The sequence below is a fragment of the Rana temporaria genome, chromosome 3 (genome assembly GCF_905171775.1).
Source record: "Rana temporaria chromosome 3, aRanTem1.1, whole genome shotgun sequence".
Taxonomy (NCBI): Eukaryota; Metazoa; Chordata; class Amphibia; order Anura; family Ranidae; genus Rana; species Rana temporaria.
Genome location: NC_053491.1, coordinates 469,258,483 through 469,280,158, shown reverse-complemented (window position 1 = coordinate 469,280,158; position 21,676 = coordinate 469,258,483). Strand labels below are relative to the sequence as shown.

Sequence of the window (21,676 nt, the reverse complement as noted above, 5' to 3'; positions counted from 1 at the left end):
CCGCTATTCCTTCTGGTGAATTGGCAAGCACCAGCGGCCTAGTACACCCTGGTCGTTTATCCAGCACTGCAGTAACACTTGGTGACGTGGCGAGTCCCATAAGTGCAGTTGAAGCTGGCGATGTGGCAAGCACAAGTAGTGTCCCGCTGCCACCAAGAAAAAGACAGAGACAGGCCCGTCGTGCCCATAGTGCCCTTCCTGTAGAATTTGCCTATCCTGATTGGGTCCCCACCACTTCTACAGCACCTGTACTTCCCCCATTCACTGGCCAACCCGGTATTCAGGTGGATACAGCGAACTTTATGTCACTTGATTTTTATTCGCTGTATTTCACGGAAGATCTCTATAGATCTATTGTGGACCAGACCAATTTATATGCTGGTACTTACATCGCCGCTAACCCCCAGTCTCGCCTTGCCAAAGAATGGAAACCTCTCGAGGTTTCCGAATTTAAGACCTTTCTGGGCCTTACCCTCAACATGGGCATACACAAATTTCCGTCATTGCGGATGTATTGGTCCACACATCCCATTGACCATATGTACATTTTCTCTGCTCACATGGCCAGGAAACGATACGAGGCGATCCTGCGGTTCCTGCATTTCAGTGACAATGCACTTTGTCGTCCACGTGGAGACCCTGAATTTGACCGGCTCTACAAAATTCGGCCCCTCGTAAACCATTTCAACGAACGTTTTGCAGCCTTGTTTAATCCCCAGCAGGTTGTATGCGTTGATGAGTCCCTGATTAAATTTGCTGGCCGCTTGTCTTTCAAACAGTACCTTCCCAGCAAGCGTTCCAGATACGGGGTCAAGCTCTATAAGCTCTGTGACAGGGCCACAGGCTACACATGGAGCTTTAGGGTTTACGAGGGAAAAGATAGTCAGGTAGAGCCGGAAGGATGCCCAGATTACATGGGGAGCGCTGGCAAGATTGTTTGGGACTTGGTGTCACCCTTATTCGGAAAGGGGTACCATTTGTATGTGGACAATTTTTACAGCAGCGTGCCACTTTTTAGCCACTTATTTGATCAACAGATTGGAGCATGTGGCACCGTGCGACCTAATCGCCGGGGCTTCCCCCAGCGGCTTGTAGATGCCCGTGTTAGGCCGGGGGCGAGAGCCTGCTGCAGATGTAAAAATTTGCTCGCTGTGAAGTGGCGGGACAATAGGAATGTTTTCGTTCTTACCACCCTTCACGCAGACACGACAGTCCAAATTCGTACGGCGACTGGTGTTGTGGAGAAACCCCTCTGTGTCCACGAATATAACCTTAATATGGGAGGGGTGGACCTCAACGACCAGTTGATGGCGCCGTATCATATTGCCCGTAAGACGAGACGCTGGTACAAAAAAGTGTCTCTACATTTATTTCAATTGGCTCTACTGAATGCTCATGTCGTATACAGAGCTTCAGGACGGAATGAATCCTTCCTTCAATTCCAGAGGGATATCATCACAGAACTCCTGTATCCAGGCGGTACTGTACCTCACCATCCCCTACCAAATGCAGTAAGCCGACTGCATGAGAGGCATTTTTCTTATGTCCTCCCGAGTACCCCTACCCAACGAGCCCCCCAAAGAAAATGTCGTGTCTGTACCAAGCGCGGATTTAGGCGTGACACCCGTTATTTTTGTCCCAAATGTCCTGGCAATCCTGGTCTTTGTATTGGTGAATGTTTTGAACGCTTCCACACACACGTTAATTATTAGTGTAGGGTGAAACATTTCACAGGCTAGGCACACTCACACAGGGTCTCCCAAGATGCCATCGCATTTTGAGAGACCCAAACCTGGAACCGAAAAGTTGAAGTTACAGTTCACAGTTACAAAAAAAAGTGTTAAAAAAAAAAATAAAAAAAGTAAAAAATAAAAACACACAAAAAAATATAAAATAAAAAAACCAAAAATAGTTGTCGTTTTATTGTTCTCTCCCTCTCTATTCTCTCTCTATTGTTCTGCTCTTTTTTACTGTATTCTATTCTGCAAAGTTTTATTGTTGTTATGTTTTTTCATGCTTGCTTTTCAGGTATGTAATTTATTTTACTGTTTTCAGGTACGCCATTCAGCTGTTGCGCGGACTTATTTATCTTGACAGCAACAGCGTTTGCTCCCACGATATATAAAGCCGCGACTCCAGTGCTGTAGGAGGTGATTTCACCACCACAGTTAAAAAAAAGAGCATATATGCCGAAGCATGCGGGCAGCAGGGGCGGAGGAGCGATTTTGCTCCTAATGCCGCGTACATACGGTTGACATTCCTACGGAGGCTTTCCCGTGGAAAAGTCTGACCATGTGTACACGGCATAGAAAAGTCCGACCGTGTGTACGCGGCATAGAAAAGTCCGACCGTACGCGGCATAACTTTTTTGCGGGAGGATGCCCCCATGCTTTGGCATATATATATATTTTAGGCACAGGTTGCGTTAAAAAATGTTTTATTTTTTACTATGTTTTTTTATAGGTATTTGCTTTGCAGGTATGGTATGATCTTACTGTTATACTGGAATGTTACTTTGTTTTAATGTTAACCATCATTTGCTTAGCAGGTACGCCATTCAGTTGCAGTGCGGATTTATTTAGCGTGACAGCAACAGCGTTTGCTCCCACGATATATAAAGCCGCGACTCCAATGCTGTAGGAGGTGATTTCACCACTACAGTTCAAAAAAGAGCATATATGCCGGAGCATGGGGGCATTAGGGGCGGAGGAGCGATTTTGCTCCTAATGCCGCGTACATACGGTTGACATTCCTACGGAGGCTTTCCTGTGGAAAAGTCTGACCATGTGTACACGGCATAGAAAAGTCCGACCGTGTGTACGCGGCATAGAAAAGTCCGACCGTACGCGGCATAACTTTTTTGCGGGAGGATGCCCCCATGCTTCGGCATATATAAATGGTGCATGTATGCCCATCATTAGAAGTGGGTGGATGAAGGGAGGTATTCTAATGGTGGGCATACCCACCGATCAATCTTTTTTTTGTTCAGCCAACAGACTGCATGAAAAAAAAAAAGATTACAATACATGTCCAACAAGAACCATCAACGTACTGGTATGTTGCAGGATTTTGAATGGTTATACCAGAATGATGCCTGCGGGTTTAGGCATCATCTTGGTATCATTCTTTTCAGCCAGCGGTCGGCTTTCATGTAAAAGCAGTCCTAGCGGCTAATTAGCCTCTAGACTGCTTTTACATTCAGTGGGAGGGAATGTCCCCCCCCCCAGATATAAACGGCGCCATTGAGAATATGGGAAAGCATTTTATCACACCGATCTTGGTGTGGTCAGATGCTTTGAGGGCAGAGGAAAGATCTAGGGTCTAATAGACCCCATTTAAAAAAAAAAAAGAGTACCTGTCACTAACTATTGCTATCATAAGGGATATTTACATTCCCTGAGATAACAATAAAAATGGTAAAAAAATAAATAAATGGAAGGAACAGTTAACAAATAAAATAAAAAAAGCGAAATAAATATATAAAAAAATAAAAAAATAAAAAAAAGCATCCCTGTCCCCCCCTGCTCTTGCGCAAAGACGAACGCAAGCGTCGGTCTGGAGTCATATGTAAACAGCAATTTTACCATGCATGTGAGGTATCACCGCGAAGGGCAGATCGAGGGCAGTCATTTTAGCAGTAGACCTACTCTGTAAATCTAATGTGGTAACCTGTAAAGGCTTTTAAAGGCTTTTAAAAATGTATGTAGTTTGTCGCCACTGCGCGTTTGTGCGCAATTTTAAAGTATGTCGTGTTTGGTATCCATGTACTCGGCCTAAGATCATAATTTTTATTTCATCAATAATTTGGGCAATATAGTGTGTTTTAGTGCTTTAAAATAAAAAAAAGTGTATTTTTTCCCCAAAAAATGCGTTTGAAAAAACGCTGCGCAAATACTGTGTGGAAATTTTTTTTGCAACACCTACCATTTTAATCTGTAGGGCCTTTGCTTTAAAAAAATATATAATGTTTGGGGGTTCAACTTTACTTTCTTGCAAAAAAATAATATGTTTTTATGTAAACAAACAGTGTCAGAAAGGGCTTTTTCTTCAAGTGGTTAGAAGAGTGGGTGATGTGTGACATAAGCTTCTAATTGTTGTGCATAAAATGCCAGGACAATTGAAAACCCCCCCAAATGACCCCATTTTGGAAAGTAGACACCCCAAGCTATTTGCTGAGAGGCATCTTAAGTCCATGGAATATTTTAGATTTTGACCCAAGTTGCGGGAAATATAAATATATATATATATATATATTTTTTTTTGCGCAAAGTTGTCACTAAATGATATATTGCTCAAACATGCCATGGGCATATGTGGAATTACACCCCAAAATGCATTCTGCTGCTTCTCCTGAGTACGGGGATACCACATGTGTGAGACTTTTTGGGAGCCTAGCCGCGTACGGGACCCCAAAAACCAATCACCGCCTTCAGGCTTTCTAAGGGTGTAAATTTTTGATTTCACTCCTCACTACCTATCACAGTTTCGAAGGCCATAAAATGCCAAAATAGCACAAAAAAAACCCAAATGACCCCATTTTGGAAAGAAGACACCCCAAGGAAACTGCTGAGAGGCATGTTGAGTCCATTGATTTTTTTTTTTTTTGTCCAAAGTGATTGAATAATGAGAAAAAAAAAAAAAAAAAAGAAAAATGTGTCACTAAATGATATATTGCTCACACATGCCATGGTTATATGTGGAGTTGCACCCTAAAATACATTCTGCTGCTTCTCCTGAGTACGGGGATACCACATGTTTGGGACTTTTTGGGAGCCTAGCCGCGTACGGGACCCCGAAAACCAAGCACCGCCTTCAGCATTTCTAAGGGCGCAAATTTTTGATTTCACTCCTCACTACCTATCACAGTTTCGAAGGCCATAAAATGCCAAAATAGCACAAAAAACCCCCAAATGACCCCATTTTGGAAAGTAGACACCCCAAGCTATTTGCTGAGAGGCATGTTGAGTCCATGGAATATTTAATTTTTTTGCCCCAAGTGATTGAATCATGACCAAAAAAAATTAAAATAAAAAAATGTACAAAACATTGTCACTAAATGATATATTTCTCACACATGCCATGGTTATATGTGGAATTGCACCCCAAAATACATTCTGCTACTTCTCCTGAGTACGGGGATACCACATGTGTGGGACTTTTTGGGAGCCTAGCCGCGTATGAGACCCCGAAAACCAAGCACCGCCTTCAAGATTTCTAAGGACATAAATTTTTGATTTCACTCACACAAATCTTGAAGGCAGTGCTTGGTTTTCGGGGCCCCGTACGCGGCTAGGCTCCCAAAAAGTCCCACACATGTGGTATCCCCGTACTCAGGAGAAGCAGCAGAATGTATTTTGGGGTGCAATTCCACATATAACCGTGGCATGTGTGAGAAATATATCATTTAGTGACAACGTTTTGTATTTTTTTTTTTTTGGTCATTATTCAGTGACTTGGGGCAAAAAAATTAAATATTCCATGGACTCAACATGCCTCTCAGCAAATAGCTTGGGGTGTCTACTTTCCAAAATGGGGTCATTTGGGGGGGTTTTGTGCTGTTTTGGCATTTTATTGCCTTCGAAACTGTGATAGGTAGTGAGGAGTGAAATCAAAAATTTATGCCCTTAGAAATCCTGAAGGCGGTGATTGGTTTTCGGGGTCCCGTACGCGGCTAGGCTCCCAAAAAGTCCCACACATGTGGTATCCCCGTACTCAGGAGAAGCAGCAGAATGTATTTTGGGGTGCAATTCCACATATAACCGTGGCATGTGTGAGAAATATATCATTTAGTGACAACGTTTTGTATTTTTTTTTTTTTGGTCATTATTCAGTGACTTGGGGCAAAAAAATTAAATATTCCATGGACTCAACATGCCTCTCAGCAAATAGCTTGGGGTGTCTACTTTCCAAAATGGGGTCATTTGGGGGGGTTTTGTGCTGTTTTGGCATTTTATTGCCTTCGAAACTGTGATAGGTAGTGAGGAGTGAAATCAAAAATTTATGCCCTTAGAAATCCTGAAGGCGGTGATTGGTTTTCGGGGTCCCGTACGCGGCTAGGCTCCCAAAAAGTCCCACACATGTGGTATCCCCGTACTCAGGAGAAGCAGCAGAATGTATTTTGGGGTGCAATTCCACATATAACCGTGGCATGTGTGAGAAATATATCATTTAGTGACAACGTTTTGTATTTTTTTTTTTTTGGTCATTATTCAGTGACTTGGGGCAAAAAAATTAAATATTCCATGGACTCAACATGCCTCTCAGCAAATAGCTTGGGGTGTCTACTTTCCAAAATGGGGTCATTTGGGGGGGTTTTGTGCTGTTTTGGCATTTTATTGCCTTCGAAACTGTGATAGGTAGTGAGGAGTGAAATCAAAAATTTATGCCCTTAGAAATCCTGAAGGCGGTGATTGGTTTTCGGGGTCCCGTACGCGGCTAGGCTCCCAAAAAGTCCCACACATGTGGTATCCCCGTACTCAGGAGAAGCAGCAGAATGTATTTTGGGGTGCAATTCCACATATGCCCATGGCATATGTGAGAAATATATCATTTAGTGACAACGTTTTGTAAAAAATTTTTTTTTTTTTTTTTTTGGTCATTATTCAATCACTTGGGGCCATAAAATTAAATATTCCATGGACTCAACATGCCTCAGCAAATAGCTTGGGGTGTCTTCTTTCCAAAATGGGGTCATTTGGGGGGGTTGTGTGACATCTTGGCATTTTATGGCCTTCAAAACTGTGATAGGTAGTGATAGGTAGTGAGGAGTGAAATCAAAAATGTATGCCCTTAGAAATCTTGAAGGCGGTGCTTTGTTTTCGGGGCCCCGTACGTGGCTAGGCTCACAAAAAGTCCCACATATGTGGTATCCCCGTACTCGGGAGAAGCAGCAGAATGTCTTTTGGGGTGCAATTCCACATATAACTATGGCATGTGTGAGCAATATATCATTTAGTGACAACTTTGTTCAAAAAAAAATCAGTTTGTCATATTCCCGCAACTTGTGTCAAAATATAAAATATTCCATGGACTCGACATGCCTCTCAGCAAATAGCTTAGGGTGTCTACTTTCCAAAATGGGGTCATTTGTTTTTTTTTTTTGCTATTTTGGCATTTTATGGCCTTCGAAACCTTGATAGGTAGTGAGGAGTGAAATCAAAAATTTGTGCCCTTAGAAATGCTGAAGGCGGTGCTTGGGTTTTGGGGCCCCGTATGCGGCTAGGCTCCCAAAAAGTCCCACACATGTGGTATCCCCGTACTCAGGAGAAGCAGCAGAATGTATTTTGGGGTGCAATTCCACATATAACCATGGCATGTGTGAGAAATATATCATTTAGTGACAACTTTTTGTAAACATTTTTTTTTTTTTTTTTTTTCGTCATTATTCAATCACTTGGGACAAAAAAATTAAATATTCAATGGACTCAACATGCCTCTCAGCAGTTTCCTTGGGGTGTCTACTTTCCAAAATGGGGTCATTTGGGGGGGTTTTGTACTGCCTTGCCATTTTAGCACCTCAAGAAATTAGATAGGCAGTCATAAAATAAAAGCTGTGTAAATTCCAGAAAATGTACCCTAGTTTGTAGACGCTATAACTTTTGCGAAAACCAATAAATGTACGCTTATTGCGATTTTTTTTACTAAAGACATGTGGCTGAATACATTTTGGCCTAAATGTTTGACTAAAATTTAGTTTATTCTATTTTTTTTACTTTTTGTTATAAGAAAAATCATTTTTTTTCAAAATTTACGGTCTTTTTGCGTTTATATCGCAAAAAATAAAAATCGCAGAGGCGATCAAATACCATCAAAATAAAGCTCTATTTGTGGGAAGAAAAGGACGCAAGTTTCGTTTCGGTACAACATTGCATGACCGCGCAATTACCAGTTAAAGCAGCGCATTGCCAAATTGTAAAAACACCTCTGGTCTTTAGACAGCGTATTGGTCCGGAGCTTAAGTGGTTAAAGAGATGCCAGGGTTGAGTTGGAAGGGGTTAACAAATCTTTCTTAATCCTTGCCCAGCGTTGTCATTGACGTATTACTTGCCCGCTGAGTAAACAGTGTCACGTTGGTGGAGATGTCCCCGCATGTCCTCATCCGACACAGACAATACGAAGGTTCGGCCTCTGAATCACTCCGTGCCCTCCGCTCCCTGCCCAGGGCTGACTCATTTCTGCTTTCTGTGAAGTTTGATTTCAATTTGTTTTGCCATTTGGCTTTATTGAAAGCGCAACTGCAGGCAACACTTATTATGAAATGCTGAATAGAGTGGAGAAGAATTGAAGTCCCCATCAGGTTTATACTTCTGTCTGTGTGTACTCAACGATTGGGCCAATCGGGCTGAACCATATGCTGTCTGTGTCGCTGAAGACTCACCTAATGACTGGACCAACAAGGCTGAGCCTTGGGCTACCTGCATCTCTGAAGATGCACTCAATGAGTATGCCGACCAGGCCCTGGACCAACCTGCGTGTCTGAAGACTCACTCAACGAGTAGGCCAACCGTGCTGAGCCCTGGACCAACCTGTGTGTCTGAAGACTCACTCAACGAGTAGGCCAACCGTGCTGAGCCCTGGACTAACCTGTATGTCTGAAGACTCACTCAATGAGTATGCCGACCAGGCTGAGCCCTGGACCAACCTGTGTGTCTGAAGACTCACTTAACGAGTAGGCCAACTGTGCTGAGCCCTGGACCAACCTGTGTGTCTGAAGACTCACTCAACGAGTAGGTCAACCGTGCTGAGCCCTGGACTAACCTGTATGTCTGAAGACTCACTCAATGAGTATGCCGACCAGGCTGAGCCCTGGACCAACCTGTGTGTCTGAAGACTCACTCAACGAGTAGGCCAACCGTGCTGAGCCCTGGACCAACCTGTGTGTCTGAAGACTCACTCAACGAGTAGGCCAACCGTGCTGAGCCCTGGACTAACCTGTATGTCTGAAGACTCACTCAATGAGTATGCCGACCAGGCTGAGCCCTGGACCAACCTGTGTGTCTGAAGACTCACGCAACGAGTAGGCCAACCTGTGTGTCTGAAGACTCACTCAACGAGTAGGCTAACCGTGCTGGGCCCTGGACTAACCTGTATGTCTGAAGACTCACTCAACGAGTATGCCGACCAGGCTGAGCCCTGGATTAACCTGTGTGTCTGAAGACTCGCTGAAGCGGACTGGGCTAAGCCCTAGACTAACCTGTGTGTCTGAAGACCCACTCAATGAGTTATCCGACCGGGCTGAGCTGTGTGTGTGTGTGTAGACTCACTAAATGAGTAGGCCGACCAAGCTGGGCCTTTAGCTAACCTGTGTGTCTGAAGACTCGTTCAATGAGTAGTTCAGTCAGGCTGACGACCAAGCTGTCCCTGTCTCTGAAGACTCAATGAGAAGGCTGTCCCCTGCACTAAGCTGTGTGTCTAAAGACTCATTTAATGAGTAGACCAACCAAGCTGAGACTTGGCCTAACCTGTGTGTCTGAAGAATCACTGAACACTGAAGCAGACTGGGCTAAGCCCTAGACTAACCTGTGTGTCTGAATACCCACTCAATGAGTAGTCCAACCGGGCTGAGCCCTGAGCTGTGTGTGTGTGTGTGTGTGTGTGTGTGTGGACTCACTAAATGAGTAGGCCGACAAAGCTAGGCCTTGGGCTAACCTGTGTGTCTTAAGACTCGCTCAATGAGTAGTTCAATCAGGCTGATGACCGAGCTATCCCTGTCTCTGAAGACTCAATGAGTAGGCTGGTCGGGCTGAGCCCTGGGCTGTCTCAGACTCATTTCATGGATATTCCATTTTGGCTAAGCACCAGGCGCTCCCTCTTTTACCTGAACGCCGGGCAACTTTTAAATTTCCCAGTTTCTGCAGTTAAAGTGGAATTCTAGGCTAAAACTTGAGCTTAAAACTGCTCCCACCCCATTCTAGCACCTATACTAACTACCCTGTAGAAGGAAGATGATGATACTTATCTATTCTCAGGGTACTTGGGCCCGGTCACATGATTTCCCCATCGGCCTGGCTTCAGGTGAGAGGAAAGAACGCCAACAACGGATGGAATGCCTGGGGAATGACCTCCCCCAGTATGCTTTCTATGGGGCATCCATTGCCAGCTGTCCCTCTACATTGAAGCTGGAAGCCGATCACATGACCAGATTGGAGTACCCTGGGCATAGCAAAGTATATGCATCTTCCTTCTACAGGATAGTTTAGTCTAGGAGTAAGAATGGGGGGTGGGAGCTGTTTTAAGCTTAGTTAGTTCCAGCCTGGAATGCCACTCTATTACTGATGGACTGAGCGCTGATGTCATCTACTTGGTAGAATGTCACACTCGCCATTCAGCTTTTGAAGTAGCGTCTTCCCGCTGCAGCTGCTGGAACTCGGCTCTTCAATCTGTTCCTGCTGCCTTCCTACGGTGAATTGGGTGACCTCCAGTCATCCGGCCTTTACCTGGGTTTTATTAATATGAGGCCTTACCTTGAGCTTTACATTAGCCAACCGCCCAAGGTTGCAACCTGTAATTATGTTGCCCTCTGATCCTATAGCCTTTTCAGAGACTTCCCTGTACGGTCCAAAGGCAGACAATGCAGTCAGAGGAAATTGTGTTGTATCTTCACCTTTATTAGTCCACTTAGCCTTAGGGCTTATAGTACTAGTTGCCTTCAGGGCTTAATACAAGAAATTATTTACTCTGACTGTAGATTGTCACTAGTGGACCCAAGGTGGAAGAGTAGACGTAATGTACTGCAATGGCGGAAAGTCAGTTTGGAGAAGCTGGGATTGAAGGCGGGCAGTGGAGGCAATCTGTGGGATCAGCAAACATCAGGGCAGGCAGCATATGGAGACATCTGGTAAAGTAGCAAACATTGTGTCAGGGCAGGCAGCATATGGAGACATCTGGTAAAGTAGCAAACATCGTGTCAGGGCAGGCAGCATATGGAGACATCTGGTAAAGTAGCAAACATCGTGTCAGGGCAGGCAGCATATGGAGACATCTGGTAAAGTAGCAAACATCGTGTCAGGGCAGGCAGCATATGGAGACATCTGGTAAAGTAGCAAACATCGTGTCAGGGCAGGCAGCATATGGAGACATCTGGTAAAGTAGCAAACATCGTGTCAGGGCAGGCAGCATATGGAGACATCTGGTAAAGTAGCAAACATCGTGTCAGGGCAGGCAGCAGACAGGAGATGTATCTGTTAAATGGAGCTCAGGAAGGCAGCTACAGGACAAGAATCCATTTGAATGTAGCAAAAGTCAGGGTACTCAACAGACAGAAGTACCCATTGACTGTAGCTAAGGTCAGGACAGGAAACAGATGGGAAATATCCATTAAATCCAGCAAAGGTCAGGGCAGGCAGCAGACAGAAGTATCCATCAAACATAGCTGTGATCGAGGCAGGCAACAGACAGAAGTATTTATTAAACGTAGCTAAGGGCAGACAGGAGATGTATCCTAAAGGCCAGTTACACACGAGGTGGACTCGCTACGGAGTCCACCAGCTCAGCAGGAGATCAGTCCGCAGATCTCCACTGAGCCGGTTGATGAAAAGCTCCTCTCTGCTCACTGCGCGGGGAGGGGCTTGTGCAGCGCCCCTGATTCCTATGGAGCGATCTGATGAAAACGAACAGCATGTCTGTTTTCATCGGATCTCACCCGATCTGCCATGGATGGATATGGACGTATCGCCATATGTTTGATTTGATCGGATCGGGTCGGATGTCAGCGGACATGTCTCCGCTGACATCTGACGCTCTATAGGACTGCATGGAGCAGCCGTTCAGGTCCTCCATCAAAACTGACAGGCGGACCTGAACGGTCCGTCGTGTGAAAGGGGCCTTAAATCTGGCTAAGGTCGGGGCAAGCAGCAAACCGGAAAAGTATCCATTACATCTAGCTAAGGTCAGGGCAGGGAACAGACAGAAGTATTCATTAAAAATGTCTGAGATCAGGGCAGGCAACAGACAGATGTATTTATTAAACGTAGCTAAGGGCAGGCAGCAGACAGAAGATGTATCCATAATATCTAACTAAGGTCAGGGCAGGCAGCAGACAGGAGATGTATCCATAATATCTAACTAAGGTCAAGGCAGGCAGGAGAAGTATCCATTACATTTAGCTAAGGTCAGGGCAGGCAGCAGACAGGAGATGTATCCGTTAAGCGTTACAAAGGTACATAACATTAACAAACGGTCATAGATACAGGTGGACTTGGTCAGCATGAAAACAGAGGCACAGTTTAATGAGGTCTAAAGAAGGCACCTCCTGTGACAGTCAGGACAGGCAGAGCCTAAAGCATAGCAGTGAGTAAAGACTCGGTGGAAGTAGGAGGCTGCGTCCAGTTGTCCAGCAACCAGAACACTAGCCAAGGAGAGGAGAAATGGTGGCGGTACTTGTTGCCCGCAAGTTAAAGCTGGGAGGAAAGACATGATGAACCCACCTCGTGCAGTAGGGAAAGTCAGGAGCCAATGAAAGGGACGCCGGAAGACAGGCAAGTAAGCCAGCTGCTTCACATTCCCCATCTCCATCGGGTGTTGCCGGATCCTCTGCCCAACTCCAGGCAAAACTTTTTATGGCATTTTGGGAGTGGGGAAGAGTTGGATCCTCAGGTTCTCATAATTTAGTTTTGTCTCTGCTGGAGATATTCGCTCTCACTTCCTGTCAGTATAGGAAATGATGAGAAATTTCTCCATCGGGGACACCAGCTGTGTAATACGTTTTAGGCAGAGTCTGTTATAATCTTTTAATACTTTTTTTTTTGTTTTGCAGAGATTTGAGAAGAAGTACTTGGCTGAGCTGACTTCGGGATCGCTGAGTAAGGGGACGCAGTTTGAGTACGCCTGGTGTCTGATTCGCAGCAAGTACTCCGCCGACATTCAGAAAGGGGTGGGGCTTCTAGAAGGTGAGCGATACTCGGGCCATCGGGAAGAATCTTTATAAACCTGTTATAATGCATCACCCAGAATGCTTTGTAAGAGTTCTTCTCCTATGAGGAAATGTATTATACAGGTCACAGTGATTGGCTATGGAGCCGTGTCGGTATTAGAGAGACCCGATAGATGCTGACGCAGGATTTGGAAATGTCGGTGCATTCGTTTTAAGTATTTATAAAAAGTTATGTTATACAGGAGTGACATCACCGCTCTCCAGATATATTATACAGGAGTGACACCACCGCTCTCCAGATATATTATACAGGAGTGACCTCACCGCTCTCCAGATATATTATACAGGAGTGACATCACCGCTCTCCAGATATATTATACAGGAGTGACACCACCGCTCTCCAGATATATTATACAGGAGTGACACCACCGCTCTCCAGATATATTATACAGGAGTGACACCACCGCTCTCCAGATATATTATACAGGAGTGACATCACCGCTCTCCAGATATATTATACAGGAGTGACATCACCGCTCTCCAGATATATTATACAGGAGTGACATCACCGCTCTCCAGATATATTATACAGGAGTGACATCACCGCTCTCCAGATATAACTGATATTAGTGCTTTTCTGTGTTTTTACAGATCTTTTGCCAAAGGCAAATAAAGATGAACAGCGGGATTATCTCTTCTACCTGTCTGTAGCCCATCACAGGTTAAAGGTGAGCGGGTTCAAAAGTGCAAAAATCTAGATTCTGTTTCTTCTTTTTTTTTTTTTTTTTATTAATTTTTATTTACATTTGTTATATATTTTTATTATTAATGTAATAATTAAAAAAAAAAATTATATATACATATTTTTGGCCCCTTACTCGGTTCTGTGATCACCCGAGTCTCAGTGACTGCAGGGGGTGCGTGCAAAGGGGAGGACGTCTGACGGCCTCCCGGCAATTCAGGTCCGCGCTGTGGCCGTCATTTGGCTATAGCACGGATCTCAAGTGGCTAAGCTATATAGGGCTTGGAAGGTGTGGGATGTAAATTTTGGCGTAACTTTTATTGTCCTCCACTTTCCAGGAATATGAGAAGGCTCTGAAGTACGTCCGCACACTTCTTCACAAAGAACCCAAAAACACTCAGGCCCAGGAGCTGGAGAAGGTCATCGAGAAGAAGATGCAGAAAGGTGAGCAGGATGATGATACGGGGGGGGGGGCAGCGATTTCTGATATTGCATTAACCTGGGCTGACCTAAGAATGGTAGTCGGAGGTGAGAGGTCCCCTGGAGACTGGCAGTTGTTGCTATGCCCAACTTCTGACCTCTGACCCTCCATGATCTAACACCCACCATCTCCTGAGTGTGCATAACCGCTTCATAACAGAGCTCTGTAGCTAAAGCTGACATTTGGCCTTCCCTCCAGACTTGCACAGTTGTAACGGCTCCTCTCGTGGACTGAAATGGCTTGCTCTGCTTTCGCTGAACACTGTGAGCTTTTCACAATGTACATTAGAAGCTGCAGAAAGTCAGATAGATCCCACCTCATTTCGTGGATGGAGGACATCCAGCATTATCTAGCCCAGGGGTCTCCAAAGAACTGCAGGACATGTCTGGATTGATACAAAGTTTTATTTGTCCTGAAGCTGGTTTTAGTTGTGTGTCCTCTGATGTAAGGGGGGGGGGACTCTGATGTAAGGGGGGGGGGACTCTGATGTAAGGGGGGGGGGGACTCTGATGTAAGGGGGGGGGACTCTGATGTAAGGGGGGGGGGACTCTGATGTAAGGGGGGGGGGACTCTGATGTAAGGGGGGGGGGACTCTGATGTAAGGGGGGGGGGACTCTGATGTAAGGGGGGGGGACTCTGATGGGAAGCATGAGGTAAGGGGAGAGCCTGTTGGGGACCCTGAGGTAAGGGGAGAGCCTGTTGGGGACCCCGAGGTAAGGGGAGAGCCTGTTGGGGACCCCGAGGTAAGGGGAGAGCCTGATGGGGACCCCGAGGTAAGGGGAGAGCCTGATGGGGACCCCGAGGTAAGGGGAGAGCCTGATGGGGACCCCGAGGTAAGGGGAGAGCCTGATGGGGACCCCGAGGTAAGGGGAGAGCCTGATGGGGACCCCGAGGTAAGGGGAGAGCCTGATGGGGACCCCGAGGTAAGGGGAGAGCCTGATGGGGACCCCGAGGTAAGGGGAGAGCCTGATGGGGACCCCGAGGTAAGGGGAGAGCCTGATGGGGACCCCGAGGTAAGGGGAGAGCCTGATGGGGACCCCGAGGTAAGGGGAGAGCCTGATGGGGACCCCGAGGTAAGGGGAGAGCCTGATGGGGACCCCGAGGTAAGGGGAGAGCCTGATGGGGACCCTGAGGTAAGGGGAGATTCCGATGGGGACCCTGAGGTAAGGGGAGATTCCGATGGGGACCCTGAGGTAAGGGGAGAGTCCGATGGGGACCCTGAGGTAAGGGGAGAGTCCGATGGGGACCCTGAGGTAAGGGGAGAGTCCGATGGGGACCCAGATGTAAAATAAGGCATGTCATGGAAATTGGTTTCATTTAAAAATGTTCTTGGCATGTTGATGACTGGGAGGGGGAGGGGGACCAGAGAAGTGCCCCCATCCCCCAGCAGCACATACTCTTCTATTCTTTGCTCCAATCATCAAAGTAAACGTATTGGTGCCTCTGGGGACGGAGGAGACGCGTCATGTGACAGTGCTGGGAAATCATTGCCCCCCGGTGCCGTCACATGGACGGAGTCTATAAGCTGTGACTTGAGGCCTGGGGAAGCAGAACACACCTCGGGGGGGAGGGGAGATTATAGTGGACCTGTATGAACAAAGCTAAAGATAAAGAGAATGTAAACTCGCACCGCGATCTGTTTTATTAGAACACTGAAAGTGTTTTTCTAGATCTGTGCAAAAAAAATCCATTGATCTGATCAGAAATTGCGCTGTCCTGTGTTGAAGTCTAAACTTGGACTACAAAACACCTCCAAACTGTACAAAAAAAAATAGCAACACGCATCACAAAAAATAAATAAAAAAATTCCCAGCTCACTGACCAGCCAGCCTGCAACAACCAAATTCTCCCATCTGACAGTTTCCATTAAAAACGGAGGGATTTTTTTGCACAGATCTATGCGGAAGCCGCAGTGCCCACGCCGAGGGGTCTCTGTATATACGGCGGTCCCAATTCTATCATTTCCAGAGCCCCCATAGTAGGAGCACATAGATCAATGGATAGGTAAAGGGTGGGTATGCCTGGAGGGAGCCCACCCCTCCTTAAAGGCACAGGAATGCCCAGCGGTGGCACAATGGCAGTGAAGGCATCCGGTGTGTCTCTCCGCACCCAATTCATCCAACTGTACAAAGAATACGGCAACAGCCCCGACCTATAACTGCCCTTTACAGCACGGTGCCCATCGCCCCTAACCTATATCTGTAACTCCACACAGTAATGCGAGGCTTTCTCCCTGGTGTGGAGTGGTGTGCTCGCCCCCTCCCTTGGACTACGGGAGAGTCAGGACGCTCTCTACGTTGCAGATAGAGAAAGGAGCTGTGTGTTAGTGGGCGTCCTGACTCTCCCGTAGTCCAAGGGAGGGGGCGAGCACGACACTCCACACCAGGGAGAAAGCCTCGCATTACTGTGTGGAGTTACAGACAGAAGAACAGGAAGTGAGAATTTCTCAGAAGAAATAAGGACATTTAAAAGCAAAATGGAAGGATGAGGTAAGTGAAGGAGGACTGCACTAAGGTAAAGGAAGATATTTAGGGGAAAAATGTTTTACCTTTACAACCCCTTTAAACTTGTGCAAACAAATCTCTCTATTTTAACGTAAACTGTTAGACGGGACAATTTGGTTGTTTTGCAGGCTGGCCGGTAAGTGAGCTGGGAAATCCCTTGTTTTGTAGTTCACAAACACCTCCCCCTACATTGGGCCTCGCCACAGTTGCGAGTCATGCATGTGGTTGCGGTGCGGGGTAAACGGGCAGTGAGAAGGTGACATTGCCTCCTAAGCAAAATCTCAAACGCTCTCTGAAAAACGATTCACCAGTCGTTCTTTAGAGGGTGATAAACGTGTAATAGACGGATTGAAATTTGGTTGGTTGAGCAGGAACTGGCTGAATTTTGATTCAACTGTGGGCAGGCTGGTTGTTACTGAAGTCAATCCATTGATCGACTTCAGTACAACTAGCCTGTCAAGTTATTTCCATGCGATCCCGGCTCTAAGTATCGGCAGTGATCATTGTATTCTGACATATGGGAAACCCCTCCCACCAAAACCCCCCCACCAACACCCCCCTCCCATCAACACCCCCCCCCTCCCACCAACACCCCCCATCAACACCCCCCTCCCATCAACACCCCCCCCTCCCACCAAAACCCCCCACCAACACCCCCCCCCCCCACCAACACCCCCCTCCCATCAACACCCCCCCCTCCCATCAACACCCCCCCCTCCCATCAACACCCCCCCTTCCACCAAAACCCCCCATCAACACCCCCCCCACCAAAACCCATCAACACCCCCCCACCTCCAACCAAAACCCCCCATCATAACCCACCAAAACCCCCCATCAACACCCCCCCTTCCACCAAAACCCCCCATCAACACCCCCCCCCACCAAAACCCATCAACACCCCCCCACCTCCAACCAAAACCCCCCATCATAACCCACCAAAACCCCCCATCAACACCCCCCTCCCACCAAAACCCCCCATCAACACCCCCCTCCCACCAAAACCCCCCATCAACACCCCCCCCACCAAAACCCATCAACACCCCCCCACCTCCAACCAAAACCCCCCATCATAACCCACCAAAACCCCCCATCAACACCCCCCCTTCCACCAAAACCCCCCATCAACAACCCCCCATCAACACTCCCCATCAACACCCCCCTCCCACCAAAACCCCCCATCAACACTCCCCTCCCATCAACACCCCCCATCAACACTCCCCTCCCACCAACACCCCCCATCAACACCCCCCTCCCACCAAAACCCCCCATCAACACTGACTGAGTGAGTTGATGGGGGAATCGAGCAATTTTTTTTATTTCCTTCAACCCATGGGCAAATCCTATTTTGTTGTTATATTGGTGACCACTAGAGGGCGCATCTGCATTCCCGAATGTGAAATACAGCAATCAAGTAATGAGATTTATATGAAAAAAAAATGAGCTCTAACCCTTCATCACTTTTATCCAAAACTCCAAAAAAATAAAATCAAGTTTTGGCCTAAGGTGCACTTACCAAAAACATACTGGGATAATGCAGGCATTTTAACCACTTCAGCCCCGGACCATTTGGCTGGCCAAAGACCAGAGCACTTTTTTGCAAATCGGCGCTGCGTCGCTCTGACAATTGCGCGGTCGTGCGACGTGGCTCCCAAACAAATTTGACGTCTTTTTTTCCCACAAATAGAGATTTCTTTTGGTGGTATTTGATCACCTCTGCTTTTTTTTTTTTTTTTTGCGTTCTAAACAAAAAAAGTGAAATTTTTGAGAAAAAAAAAAGCAATATTTTTTGCTATAATAAATATCCCCCCCAAAAAAAAAAAAATATTCAGTTTAGGCTGATACGTATTATTCTATATTTTTGGTAAAAAAAATTGTTTATTGATCGGTTTGCGCAAAAGTTATAGCGTCTACAAAATAGGGGATAGTTTTATGGCGTTTTTATTATAATTTTTTTTTTTTTTTTTTTTTTTTTACTACTAATGGCGGCGATTAGTGATTTTTATCAGGACTGCGACATTATGGCGGACACATCAGACACTTTTGACGCTATTTTGGGACCATTGTCATTTATACAGCGATCGGTGCTATAAAAATGCACTAATTACTGTGTAAATGTCACTGGCAGGGAAGGGGTTAACCCAGGGGTGGGCAATCTCGGCCCTCCAGCTGTGGTGAAACTGCAAATCCCATCATGCCTCTGCCTCTAGGAGTCATGCCTGTGATTGTCAGGGTCTTGCAATGTCTCATGGGACTTGTAGTTTCAAAACAGGGGTTTGCCCTCGCCTGGGTTAACCACTAGGGGGCAAGGAAAGGGGTTAAGTGTGTCCTATGGAGTGATTCTAACTGTGTGGGGGCGTGGCTACAAGTGACACGACAGTCATCGCTGCTCCCGATGAGAGGGAGCAGACGATCAGTGTCCTGTCACTAGGCAGAACAGGGAAATGCCTTGCAGTTCCAGGACACGATCGTGGGACACCGGCGGACATAGAGTCCGCGGGGAAGGAGATTGCGCCCGCTCGACAGGAAATTCAAAGCGGCATATTTATGCGTGACAAGTGGTTAATACTCTGAGTTGTGGACAGACCAAATCGGCTCCTAGTCTGTTACGTCACCCCATACCTGTTTCTTGAGGTCAAGCAAAACCTTCCCAGTATGTCCTGAGGAAGCAGTTTATGTTGCGAAACGCGTTGACACGCTAGCATGGAGGGGATCATGGACCCAATTTGTTGGTACATGCACACCAATTCCATGTGAGTTACGGATCTACTATAACTTTGCAAGGATCCATGCCTCAATGTTTTTGTGCTATTGGGCATCTGTTGACCTTGTCAAGTTAAGGGTGGTGTCTGTGTGTTTTTTTTGTTTTTATTGTATTATATGTGTTAATGATATACCCTTTTTTATTTTAATTGTTATTGTATTATATCATTAACACATATAATACAATAAAAAAATTTTTAAAAAAAAGGGAATATCATTGACGCATATAATACAATAACAATTAAAATAAAAAAGGGTATATGTGTTAATGATATTCCCTTTTTTTATTTTAATTTTTATTGTATTATATGCGTCAATGATATTCCCCTTTTCTTTTTTTATTGTATTATATGTGTTAATTATATACAATTAAAAAAAAAGGGGGGAGGGGGTATATCATTAACACATATATAATACAATAAAAAAAAGAAGGGTATATCATTAACACATATATAATACCCCCTTTTTTTTATTGTATTATATGTGTTAATGATATTCCTTTTTTTTTTTATTTATTTTTTATTGTATTATATTTGTTAATGATATTCCCTTTTTTTTCATTGTATTATATGTTTTATTGATATACCCTTTTTTATTTTAATTTTTATTGTATTATATCAATAAAACATATAATACAATGAAAAAAAAAGGGAATATCATTAACAAATATAATACAATAAAAAATAAATAAAAAAAAGGAATATCATTAACACATATAATACAATAAAAAAAAAGGGGGGTATTATATGTGTTAATGATATACCCTTTTTTATTTTAATTTTTATTGTATTATATCATTAACACATATAATACAATAAAAAAAAGGGGGGGGTATTATGTGTGTTAATGATATACCCTTTTTTATTTTAATTGTTATTGTATTATATGTGTTAATGATATTCCCTTTTTTTTTTCATTGTATTATATGTGTTAATGATATACCCTCCTTTTTTTTTTTATATTGTATATCATTAACACATATAATACAAAAAAAAAAAAAAAGGGGTATATCATTAACACATATAATACCCCCCCCCCCTTTTTTTTTTATTTTTTTTATTGTATTATATTTGTTAATGATATACCCCTTCTTCTTTTCTTTTTATAATTTACTGCCTCATGTTTATGCCCACAAAGTCCATCGGTTTTTTTTTTTTTTTTAGAGTTTTTACTCTTTTTAATCCTTCATGTACTCACACCCAATTCTCTCCATCTTCTTCCAGAGGGGCTCGTCGGCATGGCCATCGTCGGCGGAATGGCGATCGGAGTGGCGGGACTCGCCGGCCTGATCGGTCTGGCCATCGCCAAATCTAAATAAAAAACATGTTGCTAGCCAAAGCCTTGTTTTTCTGTTTAACCCCGTAGTAACCAAAAACCTTTTCTTTGTAATCGCACAATTCGGGGGACGTCAGAAATGATTGTAGCAGCGGAGTCGGGTCCTTTCCTCCTATAAAACCTTCCAGAATCCAACCGGCCAATCACTGTGATCCACAGACATTCTGCTCCACACCGTCCTTGTCCTCCGGCTTATATCGTGCCGTACAGCTTAGAATAACGCGGCTCTTCGAGGAGACGTCCACCCCGGAAGTAAATTATTTGAAGATGTTTTCTAATATACTTGCACTATCTATTCTCGGCTGTTTTGGAAATAATTATAATTATTTATCTCTTCCCCGTTGTGGCCCCAAGTCTTTTTTTTTTTTTTTTTTTTCCTGTGTGTTGTAGTGTAAATGGGCGGAGCTTATTATAGCCGAGGCGTGGCCAGAAATTTTGCAGCCGATTCAGGCATTTATCTGTCTCATTAACCACTTAAGCCCCGGACCAATATGCTGCTAAATGACCCAAGGGGTTTTTACAATTCGGCACTGCATCGCTTTAACAGACAATTGCGCGGTCGTGCGACGTAGGTCCCAAACAAAATTGGCGTCCTTTTTTTCCCCACAAATAGAGCTTTCTTTTGGTGTTATTTGATCACCTCTGCGGTTTTTATTTTTTGCGCTATAAACAAAATACAGCGACAATTTTGAAAAAAATTCAATATTTTTTACTTTTTGCTATAATAAATATCCCCCAAAAACATATAAACATTTATTTTTCCCTCAGTTTAGGCCGATACGTATTCTTCTACCTATTTTTGGTAAAAAAATCGCAATAATCGTTTATCGGTTGGTTTGCGCAAAATTTATAGCGTTTACAAAATAGTGGATAGTTTTATTGCATTTTAATTATTTTTTTTTTTTTTTACTACTAATGGCGGCGATCAGCGATTTTTTTCGTGACTGCGACATTATGGCGGACACTTCGGACAATTTTGACAC

General features: G+C 44.8%; 1 protein-coding gene across 1 annotated transcript in view; it reads left to right on the top strand.

Annotated features, from left to right (window-relative positions):
- The window catches only part of LOC120933622 (mitochondrial fission 1 protein-like), a 34,419-nt gene extending 13,389 nt beyond the window's left edge, over positions 1-21,030 (top strand). The window contains exons 2-5 of the mRNA XM_040346928.1: positions 12,755-12,887; positions 13,523-13,599; positions 13,952-14,057; positions 20,582-21,030. Coding sequence (XP_040202862.1) covers positions 12,755-12,887; positions 13,523-13,599; positions 13,952-14,057; positions 20,582-20,676 — 411 coding nt within the window. The 3' untranslated portion in view covers positions 20,677-21,030. The remainder of the gene's footprint in view (positions 1-12,754; positions 12,888-13,522; positions 13,600-13,951; positions 14,058-20,581) is intronic.
- The last annotated feature ends 646 nt before the right edge of the window (positions 21,031-21,676 follow it).